Source organism: Pipistrellus kuhlii, unplaced genomic scaffold, assembly GCF_014108245.1.
Source record: "Pipistrellus kuhlii isolate mPipKuh1 unplaced genomic scaffold, mPipKuh1.p scaffold_m20_p_1, whole genome shotgun sequence".
NCBI lineage: Eukaryota > Metazoa > Chordata > Mammalia > Chiroptera > Vespertilionidae > Pipistrellus > Pipistrellus kuhlii.
The window spans coordinates 38,516,788-38,541,627 of record NW_023425404.1 but is presented as its reverse complement, the minus strand read 5'-3'; the positions used below and the strand labels follow the sequence as shown (position 1 = coordinate 38,541,627).

Below are 24,840 nucleotides of genomic sequence, written 5' to 3'. Positions count from 1 at the left end.
AGGGTCTGACTGGTGCGGGGAGGCACCATCCCTGGTCCCTGTGGCGCGGGTATCAAGATGTCCCATCCAAAGACACCTGGCAGGCGCGAGGGTCAGTTCACCTGCACGGGTGGGAGAGATTTCCCAGGCAGTGGCCTAAGAAAAGAACTCGTCCCCATGTGAATGGGTGGGTGAACATAAATAATGCTATTTTATTTTATTATTTTATTTTATTTGGGAAAGAGGTTTCATATATATATATATATATATATATATATATATATATATATATATATATATATAATTTTGGGAAAGAGGTTTGGTAAATAGGGATATCAGAGCAGAGCTCCGCAGAGCATTACAGTGCAACCGCCAGGGCTATTACCCTCATCAGGCACCGTTTCAGCACCTCTCAGTTCAGCCCCTGGCCAGCCCCGCGCCAGGGTCTATCTTCCTAGAGCGAGATCCCCGGCCGCTGCGCGGGGCTCGGGGCTGGGCGCGCGGGGCCGGCGGCGGCGGGAGGAGAGGCTATTTTGGGTGCGGGCGCGCGACGGGCGGGCGCGGGGCGGCGCCGGGCGGGGCGCGGGCGCGGGGAAAGCCTCCCGCTCGGGCTGCCACGGCAACCGCGTCCAGGCAACGCGCCCGGAAGCCGCTCGGGCGGGCGGCGCGCGGCGGCACGCGTCCCCCGGGAGCCGCGAACCCGGCCGGGCCGCGCGCGGGGCCTGGCGGCAGGCGCGCGCTGATTGGACGGCGCTCCCCGCGGCGCGGGCCCGCACCGGGCTCCCCGCACACCCGCGCCGGCTGCCGCCGCACCCAGCCGCGCCCGCGAGGACAGGGGAGCCGCGGCGCGCCCGCCCGCCCCGCCGCGAGGGTGAGTGCAGCGTCCCGGGGGGGCCCCCAGGCTGGGCATCCTGCGGGCCGGGGCGGCCGTGACCTTGGGGCAGCCCAATGCTAGCATAGACTTGGGGGACACGGAGAGACGCGCGTGGCCCGGGCGACCCGCTGCCGGCGAGAGGGTTAACGGCTGGCTGACGCGCAGGAATGAAGTTGGGCACAAAGCGCCACCGACATTGCATTTTATTATTTTATTTTAATTTTTTGCGGGGGCTGAGGAGAGGCTGCATGCAAGCAAACCCACAGAAGCCCTGAGGGGTTGTTTGGAGGGGCTAGGGTGGTGCACACATTGCCAGGGAGCTGGGTGACCTTGGACGGGTCAACCTACGCCCCCCCCCCCCCCACCTCCTTCGTTAAAAGGAGAGGCTGGGGGTCTTCGCAGTTCCACGGTGCTGTTGGCCTGTGAGACGACTAAGGGCCCCAAAGTACTGGCTCTGCAGGGACAGGCTAGACAGGGCTCAACTCTGGATCGTGTACAAGGGTGTCCATTCATTGGTTCTCAAGTGGCCAGAAACGTTAACAGTTCTATAGACGAGTATGGAGAGAAAGCGGTAGGTGGTCCAGAGAGCTGCTTCTCGAGATGCCCAGGTGAAAACCTCTTGGGTGCTCTCAAGTCACGAACGACATCAGGGTTAATACTCCTGAGTTCTCTCCTGTAGTTAATCTAATAGGAAACTTTGTATTTGAAGAGGTGGAATCAAGACCCAGTAGTGGCAGGCAGCAGGAGATTAAATGAGTCATTTCTTCAGTAAGCATGAGAGAGAGGGTGTGTGTGTGTGTGTGTGTGTGTGTGTGTGTGTGTGTGGTGCACGGGAGTGCCTGGCTGGGATCACGCCTTCATCTTATTGTCTGTGTATGTCAGTTTTAGAAATTATTTCATAGGAGTCACCAGAAATAATGCTAGCATGATTTGAATCCACAGAAGTGCAGCTCTCTCTCTGAAGCAGGGGCAGCTTGCTCTTAAATAAGAGTTGGGTTTGTGATAGTAAATATATTCTTTACTGAGAACCATCCCTAGGATTTGCACATGTCTCGGCCTTCAGGACTCTGGCATGGAGTGTGTGTGTGTGTGTGTGTGTGTGTGTGTGTGTGTGGTGCTCCTGAGATCCGGCTGTGACACCTCTTCTATTTTTAGCATTGGCTAGTGCTAAAAAGACCCCGCAGGCCCCTTTCTGCATTCTCAGCATGTACCCTGAGAGGGAAGGGAGGGAATCCCTGGCCCTTCTCACAGCCCCTGGGGTTGACCCTTCTCGCGTTCTGCTCTGAGGCTGGCTGTCCTTGGCATTCATTCCAGTCCGGATTCATCTGTATAAAAAGGTGGGTGGGGAAGACAGCATTCTCCGTGTTAATGAATAAGCTCCTGCAAGCCTGTTTACCTGAGGGTTTAATCATCTTTCATGGGTTACATGTTAGAAATCTGAGAGCATCCAGACAGAAAAATCTGTACTTCGCAGGAAATCAGCCACTAAGCCTGTAAACCCTTAAGGAATCACACCTCACACTCCAGGAACCCTCATGAACTTCAGCCACCACTCTGTAGGCCACTAACCTGTGTGTCTCCAACCCACCTCTCAGTCTCGCTCCTTACATCCTACAGACATACTCCTGTGTTTTCACTTTTCTGAGGTGGAGCCCATCTCCTATCTCCATGTCCCCCCCTCCCCCCCCCCCCCCCCGGCCTTCCCTCCCCCACCCCAGCCCTTTCCCATCTCTCAGAAACATGGATTGGCCTTCCCTTGGCTTCTCAGAGCCACCTCCAAACCGTGAGCCTACCACTGACAAAGTCTCTAGAGACTTTGCTGCCTGCTTGTGCCCCACACCGTCCTTCTAACCTTTCATCAGTGCTGGGCTCCTCAGGATCACCTGGAGCATTTTGGAAAAAAAATGTGGCTTTAGACTCTCCCAAACAGTCCACATTAGAATCATCAAGGTAGCAAGACATATGAATCCTTATTTTAAAAACAGCACCCCCCCCCCCCAAAAAAAAAAAGGAAGGGGGAGAAAAGAAGATGGGGAGAGAAAACAGCTCCCCCTGTGGATCTGATGTACACACAGGTTTGGGCATCACTTCACTTGATGCTACAAAAATAGTAGCAGCCCTGCCAGGGGTGGCTCAGTGGTGGATCATAGATCTGTGAACCAGGGAGGTCATGGTTTGATTCTGGTCAGGGCACAAGCCCGGGTTGTGAGCTTGATGCCCAGTGTGGAGTGTGCAGGAAGTAGCCGATCAATGATTCTTATCATTGATGTTTCTATCTCTCTCCCTCTCTGAAATCAATAATTTTTTTTTTTAGAGTAACAAACAGGCATGAGCAACTGGCTTGGTTCTCTTTTCTACCTTGTCTTCTGCCAGTGACTTGGGGAATTATGTTGACGCTCTATTAATTCAATGACCTTGAAGTTGCTCAAGGGCCTCAATATCAACTCCCATGGCTTGTTTAGTCTTGGGAATTTTTTCCACCTTTAAGATTTGGACTTCACCTTGGACTTCATCCTGGTTATCTGACTCTCCTGGGCATTCCCCCCGCGCCCCCCCCCCCCCCCCCCCCCCCCAAATGCACCACATTTCAGCCATCACTGAGGACACTCTGGTCCTTTCATTGCTTTGTTTATTCCCTTTATGGCTCCATTTCTCCATTTGGACGTTATATGTTGCCAGCCATTTCAGTTCTGTCTGGAATCCCAGAACCTTTGTCTTAACAAGTTGGACTTCTCATATGGCAGTCCTCAATCCAAAATCACCCTCATTATCAGATTTTTCTTCTACAACCTGCCAGGTTATCTAGGAGAAAGTCACAAAGTTGGGAAGACTGATTCCATTCAACATTTATGCTGGCTCTACTCTAATTTCACCAAGGTCTAGCTTTTCTGTGGAAAAAAAAATTTTTTTTTTAAATCCTTGAGCCAAAACTGGTGTGGCTTAGTAGATAGAGCATCGGCCTGTGGACTGAAGGGTCCTGGGTTCAACTCTAGTCAAGAGCATGTGCCTTGGTTGTGGACACATCCCCAGTAGGGGATGTGCAGGGGGCAGCTGACCAATGTTTCTCTCTCATCGATGTTTCTAACTATCTCTCTCCCTTCCTCTCTGTAAAAAAAATCAATAAAAAATATGCTTGGTTAATTAGCTCTGGACTGCATTCTTTTAGAGTTTATGCCAGACTTTTCTATTTCTTAAACTTCTAGTCAGTTTCCTCTCAGAAGATAGCCTTTCTTCATTGATAAATCAAGGACTACAGGCCTCATGCATGAAAATTCATGCAATAAGGGGGTTCCCTCAGCTCAGCCTGCCCCCTCTCACAGTCTGGGAACCCTCAGGGACATGAGGCGACCTGGCAATCAGGGGAAGAGGATGCCCTATCACACCTCTGCTGCTGCCACTGCTGGCAGCGCAAGCCTCGGCCGACCCTGGTTACCCGAGCCTCAGGCAGCCCTGGGCAGCTGGGCAGCTGCTATCTGAGGCTTGTCTGTGCCTTGGGCCAGCCCTAGGCGGCTGGGGGACTAAGGGGACTGGGCGCCACCATCTTGTGGCTGTGGGCGCTGCCATATTTCAGGGCGGGGCAGTCAATTAGCATATTCCCTCCTTATTGGCTGTGGGCACCATCATCTGTGAGGGCAGGTAATCAATTAGCTTATTCCCTCCTTATTGGCTATAGGTGCTGCCATCTTTGCGACAGCGTGAGGGTCAATTAGCATATTTCCTCTCTATTAGATAGGATATCCATGTCCCAGTTGAGTGCCCTCTCCCTCAGTATAAGCTCCCAAAGTACCCTCCTCACTTAAGCCTTTGTCTTTACCCATTTTCGCCCTGCTTTGTTTTCTTTCTCCAGGGAAGAAACTATTTCTCATTCCCCTCACCAAATTAACCCACATGCACTCCACACTCTCCTGCCTCTGGATTTCTTCTCTTCCTCCTCGCCTCTTCTGGAAACTTGCTCCATTTGTTATTCTCTTTCTTCAGTTTCCTCCGTCCCTCCTTCCCCTGCCCCAACCTTCCCCTCACCAAATAGTCAAATAAGTCATCATTCTGATAATAGAAGGCACCATGCTGGCGTCCCAGCTCTGACCAGTAGGACTTTCTTCGATGATGCAAATATTTGATACCTGCGCTGTCCAACATGGGAATCCCTAGCCATCTGCAACTGCTGTGCGTGTAAGGTGTGGCCAGTGTCACTGAGGAATTGAATCTCTAATTTTTGTCAATTTTAAATTAATTCAAATCCTATTTAAGTGGTCCGTGGGCTCCGGTATGAGGCAGTAATTGTGTGTTTTACGAGGTCCCTATGTTGATGCCTCCTGCCTCCTTCCGCTGACTGACCCCCCTCCCCTCTTCTCTGGCCTCGCCCTCATCTTTCAGCTGAAATTGCTTTCTTGTCCGGCTCTTGGGGAGGGGTCCTGGTTGCAGAGCTGAGGCCCTTCCCCACCTTGGTTTCTGCCCCTGGGTCTGCCTCCGGCCATCGCTGTCCTCCTGAACCTCTCTCTCTATTCTTGTCTCTGGTTCTCCAGGTGCAACTCAGACCTCATTTCTCTCCTTCACCTTCCTGATGTCTGAACGTAGGATTATGTGGGATCCTGGGCGCCTTTTGCTCTTCCAACATTAGTTGTTAGTGGACAGTTAGTTATCTGGTGCCACACTGGGCACCGTGCTTCACTTGGATTATGTCCTGGAACCCTCGCTCCCACTCTGTGAGGCAGATAAGTCTTATCGTTCCTGCTGTGTGGGTCAAGAGATTGAGGCCGAGAGAAATGAGAACAGCGTAAGGAAGGCACAGTTAGGGAACAGAGTGGCAATGTGACCTGCTCTTAACCAGGTTGTACTCAGGCCTCCCAGAGGCCTTCAAAGCTGCACGTGTGGCTGTGCCCTCCCCAGATTCCATTCAGAATCTGATACCCACAAGCCTATGTGTCTCGAAATAGCTCTTCATCCTCGATTCCTTAATCCTTTTTCCCAGACACCTTTTGCTCCAGTTCTACAACATTAACTATTTACCTTGCTTTATTCTTCTCACTCTATCACATTCTCCCTCTCTCCACACGCATTCAGATGTATGCATACCTGCATATGTTCTTATAATTTTTATTGAACCCTTTTCAGAGTTACTTGTAGACATGGTCCTTTTTATTTCCCAACTTCCAACACTTGATTGTATATGTCCTAAAAAAATCCACAAGGACATTTTCTTGTGGAGTACCCTTCAACTTGGGTTCTTTGGGTGTGTTCTCACGATAGATCCAGGTTACCCCTTATTAGGAAGGCGGCCCATAGGGGAGATACTGTGTCCTCAGTACCTCCTTAATGGTGTTTGTGCTGTCATTCTTCTCTCTGTAACCTGCTCTCCATCACTTGGGTTATTCTGACTTTTCTCCTCTTCTTCACACTCCCACATCTAGTTGGTCATTGAGTGTTGAGCTGTTGTGGCCCTTGCACCATCTCCCTCAAAATGTCCTTTCCTGCCTGGCCAGTGTGGCCCAGTGGTTGAGCATTGACCTTTAAACCAGGAGGTCATGGTTGGATTCTCGGTCAGGTTACATGCCCAGATTGTGGGTGTAGCCCCCAGTAGGGGTCTTGCAGGAGGCAGCTGATCAATGATTCTCTCTCATCATTGATGTTTCTCTCTCTCTCTCTGAAATTAAAAAACACACACACACACACACACATAAAACTATATTTTTTAAAAAATGTCCCTTCCTTTCCGGTTCTACTGTCTCTCTCCTGTTCCAGACTGTTGTGGAGTCCAGGCCTCTGAGCACAGTCCCAGTCCCAGTCTCAGCCTTGTCTTTGACTGCTTACCAACAGGAACCCGTGTACATGGTAATTTGCACTAGTCAGTACTTCCTCTACTTTCTCCTCCCTGCATCCTTTCCCATCTGCTTGCATTTACCTAATCCACCCCTTTAAATATCCAACTCAAACACCTGCTGCTCAAATGCATTTCTTGATGGCCAAGTTCAAACTGAGCCTGCCTTCCGTTCAGAGGCAAGTCCTGGTGCGTAGCACTCACGTGGCCAGTCCCAGCCTCTCCAGCTTGCATTGTGGTCTGTTTTGTTTCCCTGTTGAACTGAAGCTCCTGAGTGCGGGGCTGTGTCTTATTCAGCTTTGTAGGGCTCTGTGAGTATTTGTTGAGTGCACTGAATTACTTGATTAAAGTCATTGAGCGCATGCACAGATTGACCTTAGAGTGGTCTGCTAGCCCGGGTACAAGGTGGGTGAGACCTATGCCTTCCTCCAAAGGAAGGAGGAGAGGATGGAGTACCCTTCCATAGGGCCTTTTAGCCAAACAATGGGTGATTCAAAAAGGTATTTCCACATTGTAAGTGGAATAAAGGATTTCCCCCGGTGACACCTTAATTTTGTGTAATTGTGTGTCAAAACAAAGAAACCACACATTTGATTTTTTAAAAAGAGAGCAGAGAAATCTAACATAGTATATTAAAAAGGCCCATCTACTTCTTCACGTCTGAAACGAGCAGCTGAATGTGTGAGGAGCCCTGTCTCAGGCTCACGTCCTCCCTTTGAAGCCCAGACACCTGTCTCTCTCCTCATTGTCTGGCCCATTCCCTGCTCTGCCAGCAGCCGCCTTCCTTCCCCCAGCCTCCTTCACGCTTCCTCCTCTTCTTTATTCCACTCTTCTGCCTGTTCTTCCTCTCAATGCCTCTTCTGTTTGCTCCTTTTCCTTATATTGATGACTTTATTATTGTTATTATTTTTACTTTGTAACTGTGGTTATGTGCCATGGGTGTTTTTTTTTTTTTTTTAAATCCTCACCCAAGGACATGCTTAGAGAGAGATAGAGGAAGGTAGGGAGGGAGGGAGGGAAAGAGGAAGGGAGGAAGAGAGAGAGAGAGAGAGAGAGAGAGAGAGAGAGAGAGAGAGAGAGAGAGAGAGAGAGAGGGAAAGAAACACAGATGTGAGAAACATTGATTGGTTGCTGACTGGTGATCAACCCTGCAACCCAAGCTTATGCCCTGATGGGAATCCAACTGGCACCCTTTCAGGTACACGGGCATCACTCAATCAACTGAGCCACACTACAGCCAGGGGTTTCTAACATAAAAGCAGGTGAAAGAAGAGAAAACAGTTGCTTTTCATTACTCCGTGGTCATGTGTTGATTATCCCCCCCCCCCCTCAGTCAATGAATCTTGGTATGTTAAAAATGTAGTTATCAGTGACAATAAAATGGTGTATTTGATTAGCTTGTGGGCACACCAGGAGAGTTACTGGGAGTGTGCTGGCTGACAAACAGAATGTGCTGGCCTGAATTTTTCAGTCTGTGTTCAGGCACAATTGGCATTTGCGATGGGAAATCAGGTTTGAGGGTGGCGAGTTGTGGAGGTTCTTGGAACGACAGTTCTCCTCCTGAAGACGTGCCTGTCCTTGCTGGCTGGCAGTCAGCGTTTCCCTCTTAGAAATGCTTTTGTGCCGATCACATGTCCTCTGGATAGAGTAGCTCCAGAAGTGAAGGCAAGAGAATCTGCTGCTTAGCTGAGTGAGGCTTAAATAAAAAGCCTGTTTATGTGGGCGGGAATGTGTGGGGGCTGCTGTCGCATTATGGAATTCTTAAAATTGTTTAACCGGGAAGATGTTATTCAGAAACCCCTTGTGTCTTCAGCTTGCTTTTGTTTATTTCAGGTTTCTTTGCTCCCCATTTTTAATGATCTCTCGGAGGACTCGGGAGGCCTCCCCTGCTCTCTCTAAAATCGTTATAAAATTAATGCATTGGACTCAAGCTGTTATTACGAATAAAAGAGTCTCACATGGACTCCCGGTGTTTCAGCAGAGAAGTCCGGCCCCTCCCACTGTGTGTGAGAAAAAGGGCTGAGGCTGGGGGCCGGGTCTTGATTCCAAGCCCAAATCCTAAGCTTTTCAGGTAGAAAGTCATAGAGGGAGAACCACGGAGTCACAGTTAGCAGTTTGCCTGCATGAGTGTGCAAAGCCATGCCTCCCTCCTGGGTGATCCGTAGTGCGTCTGGGGGTGTTGGTAGTTGAGGAGGTAGTTTGCACCAGCTTTGAATAATATTTCTTCTGTTCTAGCTGTTGCGTTTGGCAGATTCCCTTTTCAACATTTGGTCATGTGTCTTCGCTAATGCTGGAAAGAAAAGTTGCCAAATATAGCCGCTGATCATAATAAAACACCCTAACAGTAGTATTAAGACACTTCTCTTTCGTTGTGCGTGCACGCATGTGTGAGCGCCCGTGCAGGGCAACCTGGAGCCGTCTGCCAAGCTCCCAGCTGGAGGGGACCCTGAGTCAGCCATCGATATGTCATTTGAGCAGAGCAACTCAGTAATTACAACAACGGGCCTTACCGAATTAGAAAAACAAGCCAATGGACAAACATTCAGGGTGTCTGTGAAGAGATGCTGTGCTGGGTTGCTTAGGGGTTACAGATTCATGTAGTATGCAGCCCCTCCTGGCCCCTGCAGCTCTGTTGGGAGGCATAATCCATGAAAACTTCAAGTAACAATGGGAGACTCAAATAGCATTTCAAAATAGCTGTTATTAATAGATGGGAACAAAAACCAATCTGTTTTTTTTTTTGTGTGTGTGTGTGTGTGTGTGTTTTGCAGAGGTACTCTTAAAAACATTAACACTATTCTAAACTGTAGACTAGATTAAAACAACATCAGTTGCCCTGGCCAGAGTGAGAACACTGGCCCGAGCACCGAAGTGTTTCAGGTTCAATTCCTGGTCAAGGGCACATACTTGGGTTGCAGGTTCAAGTCTTGGCCCTGGTCCAGATGCATGTGGGAGGCAACCAAGCAATGTATCTCTCTCACATGGATGTCTGTTTGTCTGACTCTCTCTTTCTCTCTCTCCCAACCCCCCTCCATCTCTTCCACTCTCTCTAAATATCTATGGAAAAAATATCCTCTGGTGAGGATTAACAACAACAACAATAAAAAACACACCACAAAACAACAATAGCATCAGTGGCCAGTGGGTTCTAGAAGTTTGGATGCTTCCATTCTATTTGTGACCCCATCTGGACCTGACATGTCTGTTGTAGGTTGACCAGATCCCATCAGTTATGCAGCAATCTCTGCACTGGCTGGAAGCAGAGAGAGAGTGCAAGAGAGAAACATTGATATGAGAAAGACACATCACATCGCTTCCCACACACATCCCAACATCTGGGCCGGGGATGGAAACTGAAACTGAGGTATCGATACATGCCCTTGACTGAGAATTGAACCCAAGGCCCTTTGATTTGAGGGCCGACATTCTAACCACTCAGCAAAACTGGCCAGGGCTCTGACTTTCTTATCAGTCTAGATACTTTGATTTTGGAATTAGTCCCTGGCCTCAGTTACACAATCCTCCTCCTTGTACTGAAAACAAATGATTTACCCAGACACCAGCTATTCACACGACAGAACAATCCCACCAATTTGGCACAGGGTGTGGTGGGGGAGCAGAGTTAAAGAGAGCCACAAACCCCAGGAAGCATCCATTCATGGAGAGAGGGGTCCGGTGATGGGTCAGATAGGAGAGGAAGGGAAGCTGTGCATACAGAGGTGCAGAGGTCAAGTTGTCTTGACCTTGGCCTTGACCACACCATCTCTGCTGGCTCAGGTTCCGGTGCTCCTTACATTGGGGAGGAAGAGGAGGAAGAGGAGAGGACATGACAAGGATGGAACTTAAAATGTTGCCGGGTTCTTTTAAATGCAATAAGTTAAAATGTTTGCACTATCTAAGCTGTGCTGCCATGGCACAAAGTTCTGGTTTCCAGGCTCTGATTATGGATCTATCCAGTACTGTGGATCTCTGTTCTGATCTCTTGTTCTTTTTAACAAACCTTAACGTTAAGCTACCATGTAAATATTTCCTGTGCAACTTCATGGCCTCTGTAACCATTATTTCAAATAGCCATTCTTCTGAGTGGATGTGGCATGTTTTATTAACTATAAAATTATACAGCAAAATAAATTATAAAGCAGTGAAATTATTCATTTCATTGTTGGACATTTAACCAATAGCCATTTGTGAACATATCATGGTTTATTCACCCATTTGCCTGATGAATAAACACAAGTTTTGGTCCTCCCTAGCCCACTTTTCCGCTCTTGGAAACAATGCTGCCCTAAGTATTCTTGTGTTTCTTTGTGAACAGGTTTGAGAAATTTGGGGAAAAAGTATTGAGTCACGGGGTTTGGGCCACTTTAGTTTTTGTAGATATTGAAGATTGCTTCCCAACAAGGTGGTGCCAGTTCCCATTCCCACCTGGTGTTCCTGTTATTCCGTATAGTTCCTGTCAATTCATGGTCTTGCCACTCCGCGTTTTGGCCAGCCTGATGGGATGAAATGGTACCTTGTGACAAATTAGATTTATTTTATAATTTGCTTCCCCTGGCTAGAACAGAGCCACTGTTATTAGGGAAAAAATAGTTCTTACTCTGTCTTCAGTGTTCTTTTGACATCTGTATTACTTTCAACAATAAAGGTAAATTAAAAAATTCTTTTGAGCCCTAGCCAATTTTGTTCAGTGGATTGAAGGGTGCCGGATTCAATTCTAGTCAAGAACACATACCTCGGTTGCAAGTTCCCCTGCCCTGGTTGGGGTGTGTGCAGGAGGCAACCAATCAATGTGGATATTTCTCTCTGTCTCTCCCTCTCCCTTCTACTCTCTCTAAGAAAAAAAAAAAAAAAAAATCAATGGAAAAATATCCTTGGGTGAGGATTACCAAAAAAAAAAAAAATTTTTTTTTGAGATGTTTTCTAAGCAAGACAATTGTTTAGAAGTCTATTAAATGACTTAAAAGTTAGATTATAAAATAATTAAAAATTTTTAAATAAATTGAAAATATTCCTAGTAAGCTGCACTATATATACGCTGTATAACTCGGTGTCAGAATCCCAGCTGACAACAGCTGGCACCTGGCTGGTGGCTACTGTGTTCCATTGGTGAAGAATAAGTCACAGGTCACACCTAACTCAAGGGAGAGGATCACACAAGGTGTGAAATCCAGAACATGAGGGTCATGGAGGCCACTTTGTGTAAGAGTCTGTCCCCCACAATGGAAACCATGCTGTGATCATCACATTTCAGTGACATGGGTTTAGGTATTCATCTCTGTTAGGACCCTTAGAGACGATCAGATTTCCTGAGACTGGCTTACGCAAGCTCGGTTCCCACTGAGGTGTAATTCCGGTGGTTAATTCACGATGAGAACCGTAGCTGCAGGTAGACTGGGTCTTGAGTTTGCTGATTGCCTCATGTTCCCTTTTTATGCACAGCCACGTGGGAAGCTGAATGATGTGCCTGGGGAGTGTGGGCTCAGGGCCAGAGTTGTGGGTCGGATTATCTTAGTGGGTAGTGTCTTTGGGCCATGAGAGTTTACTCATCTCTCTCCATTAGAGTCAACTGGAGAAGGGGAATCAGTAAGAGTGGCCCAGGATGCGGCTCGAAGAGTGGGTTAGGTCAGAGCTCGTTGAGAATAAAGCAAGTAGAGATAGTGTTGGGGTGTAGAGGAGAAAAGGTGTGGAACTATCTCTCTATTCTCTACTTTGGAATATCTTACCCATTCTATCAGTGCTTCCCTGTCCTAGGTGCTACACAAGAAAAATGAGGCTCTCTCTTTTTTTCCTCCCCATGTAGCTTTTGATGTTAAAAACAAAACAAAAACCCTCTAGTTTGATGTGTAATTGACAAATAACATTATATTAATTTCAGGTGTACAATATAATGAATTGATAGTTGTAAGTATTACAAAATCGGGCATTATTACGGAAATATTTTCTGTGTGATGAGAACTTTTAAGATTGACTTTCTTAGCAACTCTCAGGAAGCAATGCAGTATTGCTAACTATAGTCATCATGCTGTGAATTATATCCCCAGGACTTATTTTATAACTAGAAGTCGGTACCTTTTGACCACCTTCACCAATTTTGCACCCACCAAAACCCACCTCTGGCAACCACCAACCTGTTCTCTGTATCTATGAGCTTGGGTTTTTTTGTTTTGTTTTGTTTTAATTTTTGTTTTTAGAACCCACACATAAGTGAGATTGTATGGTATGTGTCTTTCTCTGCCTGACTTACTTCGCTTAGCATAATGCTCTTGAAGTCCATCCATATTGTCACAAGTGGTAGGATTTTTTGTTTTGTTTTGTCAATCCTCACCTGAGGATACTTTTCCATTGCTTTTTCAGAGAGAGTGGAAGGGAAGAAGGGGGAAGGAAGGAAGGAGGCAGAGAGGAAACAGAAGGGGGAGAGGGAGAGATAGAGATCAATTGGTTGCCTCCTGCATCCACCTGAACTGGGCTGGGGATCTACACTCAACCTGCAACCCAGGTATGTGCCCTTGACAGGGAATCAAACCCATGACCCTTTGGTATGTGGACAATACTCTAACCACTGAGCAATGATAGCCAGAGTGCAAATGGCAAGATTTCATTCTTTTTTATGGTTGAGTAAAATTTTATTCTGTGTATGTAGCACATTTTCTTTATCCATTCATCAGTCAGTGGCCACTTAGGTTGCGACCATATTTTGGATATTGTAAATAACCCTACACTAAACATGGGTTGCACATATGTTTTCCAATTAGTGTTTTCTTTCCATGTGTTTTTGTTCACATGGCTCCTAAGCCACTACCCCGTTGTTTCTTGGTTGGTTTAGATGTCTACCTTTCTCTGTAGGCTGTGAAGCCCTTGAGGCAGGGAATGTGTTGGATAGTATTGGGGTGTGGAGGAGAAAGGGTGTGGAACCATCTCGCTATTCTCTACTTTGGAACATCTTACCCATTCTCATCAGCGCCTCCCTGACCTAGCTGCTACCCAAGAAAAATGATTAGATTATTGGCTACGTAATAGATACCAAATAGCTATTTCTTAGGTTGGTTATTCTGTGGATTAATATCTCAACTAAAGTATTTTACAGCTTTAAAATGATAAAGATTATATGTCCTGATTTTAAGTAGTAAATGACAGAAATTATTTATTTAAAAATATTTTTATTAATTTTAAAGAGAGAGGAAGGGAGAGAGAGAGAAACATTGATGAGAGAGAGAAACATCGATCGGCTGCCTCCTGCATGCCCCTTACTGGGGATGAAGCCTGCAACCCAGCATGTGCCCTGACTGGGAATTGAACCAGCACCCTCTTGGTGTATGGGATGATGCTCAACCAACTGAGACACATGGGCAGGGCAGAAATTATTTATCTTTACTGAAGAACTTCTTTGGCATCACAGCTTGTTTAGTAGGAATCACTTTTTTTCTTAAAGGTAATTTGTTTAAATTTGAAGTTCTGTATCTAGGAAAGTGAAATGTTCACATTGCAAAACTAAAAATAACATCCTGGAGAGATGATGTCAAAACAATGGTTTCAATCAGAAATGTTTTCTGAAGCCAGCATCTAATGAGAACTCATTACTGAATCAGATCATGGTTAGTAGGCATTCATTGTTTTAAGCCAATTAATAATGGTTTTGAGAAACCTAAGTAATGGAATATTTTTAAAACCCTCCAGCTTTGCTCAGATTTCTAATGCGTTGTGATGAGCAAATGTTCCTTATATGCAAGATGTAATATGAATGATTATATCTTACAACAAAGTTTTAATTAATATCCTCACTAGAGACCCAGGGTATGAAATTCATGTGGGGATTAAGGGGTCCCTTAGCCCAGCCTGCACCCTCTCCAATCCGGGACCCCTTGGGGGATATCGACTGCCTCTTGCAATATGGGACTGCTGGCTTCTAACCACTCTCCTGCCTGCCTGCCTGATTGCCCCTAACTGCTCCCCTACCAGCCTGATCACCCCTAACTGCTCCACAGCTGGCCTGATCATCCATAACCACCTCTGCCTCACCCTGCACCTGGGACCCAGAATTCCTTCCTCCAGCTGGTCTCAGGCATCTGGGACCCAGGCTTCCCTCTCTCTGGCTAGCTATAGGCACCCAGGACCCAGGCCGGCTTCACCAGGGCTGGCTCCAACTGCAAGGGATCATGGGTGGTGGCTTCGCTTGGGCTGCAGCTGCAGGCGCCTGGGACAGCGGGGCAGGTGACTTGTCCCTCTCCTGGGCCTTAGCCTGGCTGGTCCCCATTCCTCTCTCATGAGCACATTTGTACCTGGCTGGTCCCCATTCTTCTCTCCCCAGTGTTGAGTGTCTGAACAGTTACTGCATGATGGTGTGAGTGTGTGATAACCATTTGCATATTAGCTCTTTATTGCATAGGATTCTCTTAGTAGATAGATAGATAGATCCTCAAATCAGTTCCCACTGCTCATAAATTATTAGATTCATTTTAGAAACAAGTGCTTTTATTTTGTTGTATAATTTACTAAATTTGCTGAGATCAAATTTACTAAGGAAGCCTCCTGTAATTTCTAGGGAGAAGTACAAGCTGGTACAGAAACTGTCTTATTTCTATAAAAGTGATTTCTGAAGCTTGAAATACAGATATGGGATGAGGAAACTTTAGGAAACTACATTTAACAGCCCTTGTTAGTCTGTCTCACTAGGCTTAGTGATATTAATTTCAGGAACATTTGACTTTGCTTTATTCTTTTCTCTTTATTTGGAAACATCTTCTGTTTATTGCACACACAAGTCATAAGATCTTTAATAATCTAACTGATCAGTGTGTCAGCATCATGTATGGTCCACTTAGCAACTTAATAGTACGCTTTAGAGATAATTTAAGCTCTAGATATAAACTGTCAAATAATTTAATGCTTATTTTTTTCAACAGATGTGAATTATTAAAAAAGAAAAATGGCCCAACGGAGCACTGTATTTCCTTCTCTTGTCACCAAGGAAAGGTATAATATATGGAAAATATGCATCTAAGGTATACTTTTTCTTTTTACCAATCCCATAGAGGCTGCTAGTGGGAGTGATGGCCTTTGTAAATGGAACTTTATGATAGCTGTTACATTATCCAAGAATGATTTTGTTCAAGGGCAAGGGCAGTATTGTTGTGTAGCCTCTCCAGCTTTCCATTTGTCAGATGCCACGGGCCACCCCGTGACCATGAGAGGTGAAGGCTTCACACTAGCCCTGCAATACGGATGTACTTTTGGTCAGCAGAGAAATATAATTCTGGAGACGTGGGTGGCTAAGGTCTCTGTGAGCCCTTTTAAATCAGAAGTTGCAAATTGAGTGTCCATTAGGCCAATATTGGCTTGTGGACATACATTGTTTGATCTACTACATCACCTTTAATACTTTTTAAATTAGTTGTTATCACTTAAGAATCAGTTGATTTCTCATACGAGTCTGGATTTTCTGGCTCTTCTTGAATATCAGATGATCTGAAAAGTGGACCTGGCATTCCCAGGTGGTCACTCAGGTGGAGCAGAATTGTGGTTCCTTTTAGTTGAGGAATACCCTTTCTAATCCTCCAAGTCCCCCCCACTCCCTATTGCATTATCCGGTGTGCTTCACTCAGTCATGTTACCTGCCTGACCTTTGTAGGCTTTGGGTTTGTAACCACTGCTTTCTGTGGAGAAAGGAGGTGGGCATGTCAGGAAATTTTATTAATAAGCTTGATCTTCTTTTTTAAGATTTTTAAAAATTGATTTTTAGAGAGAGGGGAAATGAAAGGGAAAGAGAGAGAGAAACATTGATCGACTGCCTCCTGTACAACTTTCTATCAGGGATTGAGCCCACAATTGGGCATGTGTCCTGATCAGGAATTGAACCCAAACCTTTTGGTGCACAAGAATGATGCCCAACCACTGAGCCACACTGGCCAGGGCAATAAGCTTGATCTTGATAACACAGCTTATCCTGGGAAAACATGTCAGCGTGCCCAATTCTGACAGCTTTTAGAGGCCATGGAGCCTGCTACCAGCACATTGACTCTCTGGGTACGATTGTTGAAAGATGCTGCCCAGCTCAGGAAGGAAAGTCTTTGGGGCAGAAACCCTGCCTTGAACATCACTGAGCTTGTAGGGACAGATAATTTGCATTTTCTTCTCTGGGAAGTCTTGAAACTGGCTTTAACCTTGACCTTTTCCCTGATTAACAATCCCAGTAACATGGCTCCTTCCTGCAGACGCGTCAGAACCATGCCCCGACACAGCCAGTCCCTGACCATGGCACCCTACTCTGTAAACCTCATGGAGCAACTGGAAGACAGGATCCTGTGCCACGAGAAAACAACCGCCGCCCTCGTGGAGCACGCCTTCCGAATTAAGGACGACATCGTCAACAGCTTGCAGAAAATGCAAAACAAAGGGGGAGGCGACCGCTTGGCCCGGCTCTTCCTGGAGGAGCACATCAGAAACATAACGGCCATCGTGAAGCAGCTGAACCGGGACATCGAGGTAAGGTGTGTGCCTCAGGCGGGCTGTGTTCCACTCCGCAGACTCTTTCCACGCCAGGAGGCGGGCCAGTGCCCCTGCCAGGCAGCAATGCCTTCAGGCCAACTCTGTCTGTTCTGTCCTGTCTGTTCTTACGGATTGTCCAGGAAACAGCTTGAACAAATATCCTTGTTAAATTTCTTCCAGTGTTTGATAGCAGTTACTGCCAGTGTTATTTTGTTTAATCTAAATTTACTTTGCTGATTTTTAAATCACTTTTTTTTTTTTTTTTTTTGCTCTCGATGTAGAGGAGAACTCGTCAAAAAGTTTCCCTGTAAAAATTCTTCATATCCCTGAAGACAGCTATTAGGCCAATTACTAGGTCATCCTTTGCTCTTCTGATTAAATATTTCTAGGTCATGATGATTTTATATAATATAGTTATTACTCAAACAACCTGGAGATTTGAATTGCTTCTCAGACTCCTTTTTTATTGTTTTGTTTTTCTCTGCAATGAGCCCAATAAACAGCCAGTGTTGTCTATTTTTAGAGTTGGTAAATTTACTGCTACTTATTCAACCACAGGATCACATAATTTAGTTCAGAAACCTTAAGATTATTTAGGGCCTGGGTTCCATCACTGAACAATATTAATATCCTCCACATGTAATTTTTAACTATATGAATAAGAAGTACATTGAGTAGATTAAGGAAAATCTTTGTTGCAAGTCATAGACCTGGTGTCTTAATTATACTTAGGAAATTAAACCTCATTTTTTTTGGTGTCAGATTTGTATTTATGCATGTGTGTATATATTTAACAGCCTTTTTGAGGTATAATTTAAAATCCAGAAAGATTCACCCATTATAAGTGTACAACTCAATGATTTTTAGTAAATTTATAAAAACCACACTCCCAAATTTATATAAGTCTATTTGCAATCAATTCCTACCTCTAATCTAGTCTCAGGTGAGCACCAGTCTGCTTTCTGTCTCTATTAACTTTGTCTTTTCTAAACATTCCATGTAAATGGAATCTTATGAAGTCATCTGCATCTGGCTTCTTTCACTTAGCATAATCTCTTTGAGATTCAGCCTTGTTCTAGAATGTTCTTTTTATGTCTGAGTAGTATCCTATTGTATGGATATACCACATTCTGTTTGTCCCTTCATTATTTGAAGGACATTTGGGTTGTTTCAAATTTTTTAGCTATTATGAATAAAGCTGCTGTGAACACTTGTGTACAAGTCTTTGTATGGGCATATGTTTTTATTTCTCTTGGGTAAATTACTAAAAATGGAATTGCTAGGCCAGAGTAAGCTTTTGCTTAACTTTTTAAAACACAGCCAAACAATTTTGCAAAGTGGCTGTATCATTTTACAATTCACCAGTAATATATGAGGTTTCCAGTTTTTCCACATCCTCACCAACATTTGGTATTATTGTCTTTTTATAGTCATTATAGGGCATGTGTAGTGGTACTTCATGGTAGTTTTAATTTGAGTTTTCCTGATGACTAATGATGTTGAGCACCTTTTCATATGCTTACTGATGATTTGTGTGTTTTATTTGGTGAAATGTATATTCAAGTCTGCTGACTATTTTAAAGCTTTGATTTTTTATTATGGTAAGATAGTTAACATTGTATCCATTTTCAGTACACAATTCAGGGACAGTAGTTACCTTCACAGTGTTGTATGCAATCATCACCACTGTCCATTTCCAAAACACTTTGGTCATCCCAGATAGAAACGCTGTACCCATTAAACAATAAATTGCCATTCCACTCTTCCCTCAGCCACCGGTAACCTCTGAGTTACTTTCTGTCTCTGTGAATTTGCCTATTCCAGTGTGTCATGTAAATGGAATCATATTCAAAATTGTCCTTTGTATCTGGTTAATTTCACTTAGCATGTGTTCAAGTTTCATCCATGTTGTGGCATGTGTTAGAACTCATTTTAAAATTGGATTATTTGTCTTATTATTGAGTTGTAAAAGTTCCATAGAGAGTCTAGATACAACTCCCACATGCGATGGGCAGTGCTAGTCATCCATTCTTTGCTTTCTATATATTTCTACCCATTCCAGAAGAATTTCTTCATGACACTGGGTAATTCTAGCTTTAGATCTCACTAACTTTTCCCTGCCTCATCATTATTTTAATGCGAGGTCATTGCACAGCTTAGATAATTTGAGTCATTAGCAAACATACCTAGAATTCTGAAGTCATCAATTATTTAGGCTTTTGCTAATTTTTTTTCTTTAAGTTTTTAACACAATTTTTCTTTAATGTGCTTAAGATGATTTTAAAAAGCAATTTGCAGTGCAACAAGTTTTAAAATAATTTTAAATCTGCTTTTTCATCCTAAATATTATACATAATGTATAATGGTTACTCTTGCCTTAGCAGACAACACTCTTTCCCATTTGCATATAAGTTTTGCAGTGTACAATTTTGCAATTGAAAAGATTATTTCCATTCTAGGGGTACTGAGCAAAATCAAACTCTGGTAAAATTTTGCACATGTGAACATTTGCTTTTATGACTGGTGATAACTAGGCATCATTATAAAGTAACAGAAGGAAGTTAGGAAGTTAAGTAGATATGAAAAACTTACTACATGGTTTTATATATTATAAACTTGAGTATGTTTACTCAAACATAATCAAAATTAGGATGCTGGATGAAACATCAAAATTGACATATTTTAGCCAAACTTAAAAAAATGAAATCATGGTGTAGATTAAAATTTTAAATGTACTAAAAGGAAGTCTTTATCAGTAATATAAAATTGGGAGGAGGGTATATTACAAATGTAGCATTTGCCTCTTTAAAGTATAGAGGTGTGAAGATGTTCAGATTGTATTTGAATGATGTGAAAAGTGTATATATACATTTTTGTCTGTAGATTCTTTTTAAATAATATATTTTATTGACTTTTTACAGAGAGGAAGGGAGAGGGATAGAGAATTAGAAACATCAGTGAAAGAGAAACATCCCATCAGCTGCCTCCAAGGTACATGCCCTTGACCAGAATCAAACCTGGGACCCTACAGTCCACAGGCCGACGCTCTATCTACTGAGCCAAACAGGTCAAGGCTGACTGTAGATTCTTAATGAATTTCTTCTGTAAATTGCTTGTGGTTCTAAAATTATTTTTATTAATGGTTTACACATATTCAGTTAACTCAGTAAAATTTTATGGAGCATTTGTTTTATAAAAATGTGTCTATGCAGGTGATTTTGTGTATGACAAAACTAAAACTGAAACCGGTTTTAGCATATAGAGCTCACTCCAAAGCTCCCGATAGAGCTAGTCAAATTAAGTTAATGTGAATACTATATCTCGGTAAATTTATTTAGAAAAGTCTTTCTAATTCTCTACCATATGGCTCTGAAAACAGTACACCCAGGAGGAAAAGTAAAATGTTGTCAAACCACTAGTCTTTGTGATCCTCAGAAACTAGAACTAAGTCTTCATTTTTCTATTTTTTAGCACCTATCAGAGTCTAGCACATAGTAGGAGCTGAATAAATGTTGCATAATCAATGTCTCCAGGATCCTTAGGCCTACCAGAATCCTGTAATTATTGCCTATGTTCTATCCGCAGATTCCGGTGTCAAAGCAGATCACTCTTATGTACTAGTACACAGAAGGTGCTTGGTAAATGTTGAATGAGAAAATACATTGTTTAAATACATTCCCACCCATTGTCTTCACTGGCAGTTTGCCTTGCAATGTGGAGGATGTCATCAATTATTCATTCCTCAGAAACTTTACACAAATTACCATCATTATAAATTTAGAAGAGGTAACATAGTCAACTATGAATTTGCATGTCTGGATTCTCCATACTGTCTTTTACTTAAGCTCTTATCAATCCCTGGGAGCCAGATCCCGGTGACCAGGCCATAGCCCTTGTTTGGTGGTAAGCTTTCCTTTCCACGCCAATTGGATGGTTTGAGGAAGTGGTTGGGCCCTCATGTCTCCTTAGAGCTTTTACTGTGTCTTTGGAGAGGTGGGCAGTGAGGTCTGCTACCTGCTGACTGGAGTTTGCAGCTGCTCCTGGTTTCCATGCTTCATAAGGTCCCACTGATTGGGGTGTTGGCTTTGACCTAGTTGGGTTATGGGAAACCATATCAAGCCTTTGTCTAATTGATTCAATTATACACAGTTTGATAGTTTATGGGCTTTCTGAACTCAAGTGATGAATGCTGAGTTGGGCTTTATGAATATGTCAAGGCAGAGGCATGGACAAGGATGGATAAATGGGAACTTGTGAGGAGAGAATCTTGGCTCCTGGACTTCAGGTATTTTTCCTAAAAAGGGAAGTTTGGCTTGCAGCTCAGCAATCATGTCCCATTAGAACAGGTATACCAGCAGAGGGACTTTGGTGATTATCATCTGTGTTAGTAGGGTTTTCCCAGAGAAACAGAGCTAGTAGGCTATATATAAACTTTTTTTTATTATAAGGCATTGGCTCACATGATTATGGAGTTCTGCAGTCTGTAAGCAGGAGACCTGAGAAGCTGGTGATGTAGTTTGAAGGCCTGAGAACTGGAAGGCTGATAGTGTAGAGTCCAGTCCAGGTCTGAAGGCTTGGGAGCCAGAAGTGCTGATGGCAGGAGAAAATCCATGTCCCAGCTCACTCAGGCAGAAATCAAATTCCAGCTTCATCTCAAAGGATTGGATGGTGCCCATTCACTTTGAGGAAGGCCCTCTACTTTACTCAGCTCGCCTATTCAAATGATAATCTCTTCCAGAAACATCCTCACAGACACACCCAGAACTACTGTTTACCCTGCTACCTGGGCATGCCATGGCTCAGCCACGTTGACATATAATTAACCATCACATTACTCAAGTTCACTTTAACTCTACCCATTCGACTTGGTTTGTCATGTGGTGTGGCTCCAGGGCACGAAGACAGTGAATTGAATGGAATTTGAGTATTTGTTCCGTTCTGCTGATAGTTGTTTCACTGTACTAATTGGTGTTCTGGGTCGGCCTTTGTCACTGTACATTTTCATGAGTCTAAGTTCACTTTTGAGGACCTGATCACCTCCAGCACCAGCTAGCTATAGCTATATGGACGAAACTCCATAGTCGGTGGGCTGTAACCTTTTCTAAGTAAACATCTGAGCCTTTAATGTAGAAAACCAAGTCCTGGAACATGGAGTTAAATGAACTGATGCATTACTCAGCTACCCACTGGGAGCGAGGCACTGTTACAGGCCCTGCAGCTACAGTAGGCACCCACACATTCAAGGCCGCTGCTCTTAGGCCTATGTACATCCAAGCAGGGTTTACAGGAGTGACCTCTAAGTAACCAAGGTGATCTCAGCCCAGGTCAGGGCTCCAGTAATGTGACAGAGAATGATTGTGCAATAATTATAGGAAGGATAGTGAGGATGTAAGGTGATTGAACTGAGACTAGAATGACAGAAGGGGCCAGCCCTGGGGGAGGAGACACATGGGGACGAGGACATTCCAGACAGAGGGGACTGCAGGTTCCAAGGCCATGAACAGGAAGAAGCTTGGCATGTTTGAGGAGCAGAAAGGGAACCAGTGGAACTGTTTGTCATGAGCCAGGAATATGGCCAGATCATTAGCCTCAAAGGCCGTGATGGGAAGTTAGGCAGTTGGAAATACTAGTAGGAAGCCATGATTTATTTTTAAGCAAAGGAATTGAATGCAATCACACTCTTGGTGCTGAGGGTAAAACAGATTGTGGGTAAAACAGATAACATCTCTTGCTGTTGCGTTGCTTACAGACTGATTTATGTTTCAAAAATATCTTCTGGCTACAGCTTGAGAGGGGATTGTAGGGGAGCAAGAATGGAGTCAGGGGGTTGGGTTGGGGGCCGTTCAGGGTGAGGGGACTGCAGCTGGATGGAGGGAGTCACCTTGGAGAGGGAGAGAGGTGGATGGTCTGGATCTGACTTGGAGAGAGAGCTCACTGGACTTGCCCATGTTAGGGGTAGGACTGGGCAAGTTCTAGGGGCCATTGAAAGTCCCAGTGAAAATGCCAGGAAGGCAGTTTGGTAGATGGGCTGGAACACTGGAGGGTTTTAAGTCCTAGTGGGAAGATTAAGCACCCAAGGGAGACATTGTTGTATGAGGCCCTTGCCTGGGGCGTTGGGCCGTTCTCCAGGTAACATTGGAGTTAGACTTTCATCTCTAAATCCTGGAGAAGGAGAACCATAGTGCTGTGTCTTTCCTGGTCATTCCCAGGCAATACTAGCCCAGGCCTTTTGCGTGAGCAGGATGTAGTGCGGTGGGGCTCACAGGAGGTGTTGGGAAGGGAGCTTCTTTAAAGACAGGCCTTGTCTCAGAGAAAATAAGTGAAAACTTGGGACTTTGCTTTTTCAAGGTGGCTGGTCTCTTCTCCCTGCCTGTGTGAAATGCCACCCACTTACCATCCTGAGTCTTTCTTGCTGCAGCTGAGCTCCCTGAGGGCAGGCCTGGTGCACAGCACGGTGAGCATGCAGGAAACAGACTCTTGAATTGAACTGAAAATGATGGAGCGTTGACGATACTCCATACTCGGTGGGCTGTAACCTTTTCTAAGTAAACATGATGATTATACATTGTTCCAAATTGACAAATTAGGGAACTTACTGGCTTTACAGAGGGTTGCTTTTTACGACTTCATCATAGAATTCCTTTTAAGTAGTAAACTCTTGAATGCCTTCTATTTCCAGTGTTCAGTAATGTGAATATTGTGCTAAGGTCAGATATAATTCTTTTTTGAATTATTCAAAGAAAGCACTTCTAATACAATATGTTATTCATCAGAAAGTTAAATAGGCTTTTCTTATTTCTAAGCATTAAAACACACACACACACACACACACACACACACACACACACACACACTTTTTTATCTGGTTATAAAAGTAATGTAAGTTCTTTATAGAAAATACAGAAAGGAGGAATTAACCATAATTCACACTAGAGATAAGCAAAATGTTAATATGCTAGTGTTATTTTCTATACATCTTATAGCAGCTAGAACATGCTGTACATTTGTTTTGTATCCTTTCTTTTTTATTGTGTGTGTGTATATATATATATATATATATATATATATATATATATATAGAGAGAGAGAGAGAGAGAGAGAGAGAGAGAGAGTGTGTGTGTTAATCCTCACATGAGGATATTGTCCCATTGATTTTTAGAGAGAGTGGAAAGGAGGGGAAAACATCAATGACCAGAATTGAACTCGGGATCTTTCAGTCCAAGGGGCAACACTCTATCCAGTGAGCCAAACCGGTTGGGGCGTCTTTTTGCTTAATATTAAATGACACATATTTCCCTTGTTTTTAAGAGCCCTCCACAGACCAGTTGCATAATAATGTGCTGTGTAGATAACCTTGTAAAATGCATGGTATGTGGCTCACACTCTGCAGGCATTTTTGTGCCTATATTTTGTCATTTTTATTATTCCCTTTAAAATTAATTTCAAGAACTAGTATTGCTGGGTCAAAGGTTATGAACATTGTGAACATATTTTGATGGGTCATGCTGTGGAAAAGTTGTATCAGGAAGTGCATTTTTAATTTTTGATAGACATTTTGGTATTATAGATTAAAAATACTTGCTTCTTTAATAGATGAAGATGGTATGATTTTAAAATTTTAAATAGATTTTAGTTTTAGAGCAGTTTTAGGTTCACAGCAGAACTAAACAGAAAGCAGAGTTCACACGAG

At 44.1% G+C, this 24,840-nt stretch overlaps 1 protein-coding gene across 2 annotated transcripts in view; it reads left to right on the top strand.

Moving 5' to 3' along the window:
- The first annotated feature begins 608 nt into the window (after window positions 1-608).
- Window positions 609-24,840, top strand: part of FAM81A (family with sequence similarity 81 member A) — a 54,987-nt gene continuing 30,755 nt past the window's right edge. The window contains exons 1-3 of one of the 2 annotated variants that reach the window (XM_036440214.2): window positions 609-850; window positions 15,569-15,638; window positions 16,877-17,147. In XM_036440214.2, the coding sequence (XP_036296107.1) occupies window positions 15,592-15,638; window positions 16,877-17,147 (318 nt within the window). In that variant the 5' untranslated portion in view covers window positions 609-850; window positions 15,569-15,591. Of the gene's footprint in view, window positions 851-15,568; window positions 15,668-16,876; window positions 17,148-24,840 lie in introns of both variants that reach the window. The other variant, XM_036440223.2, reaches the window with a different exon arrangement.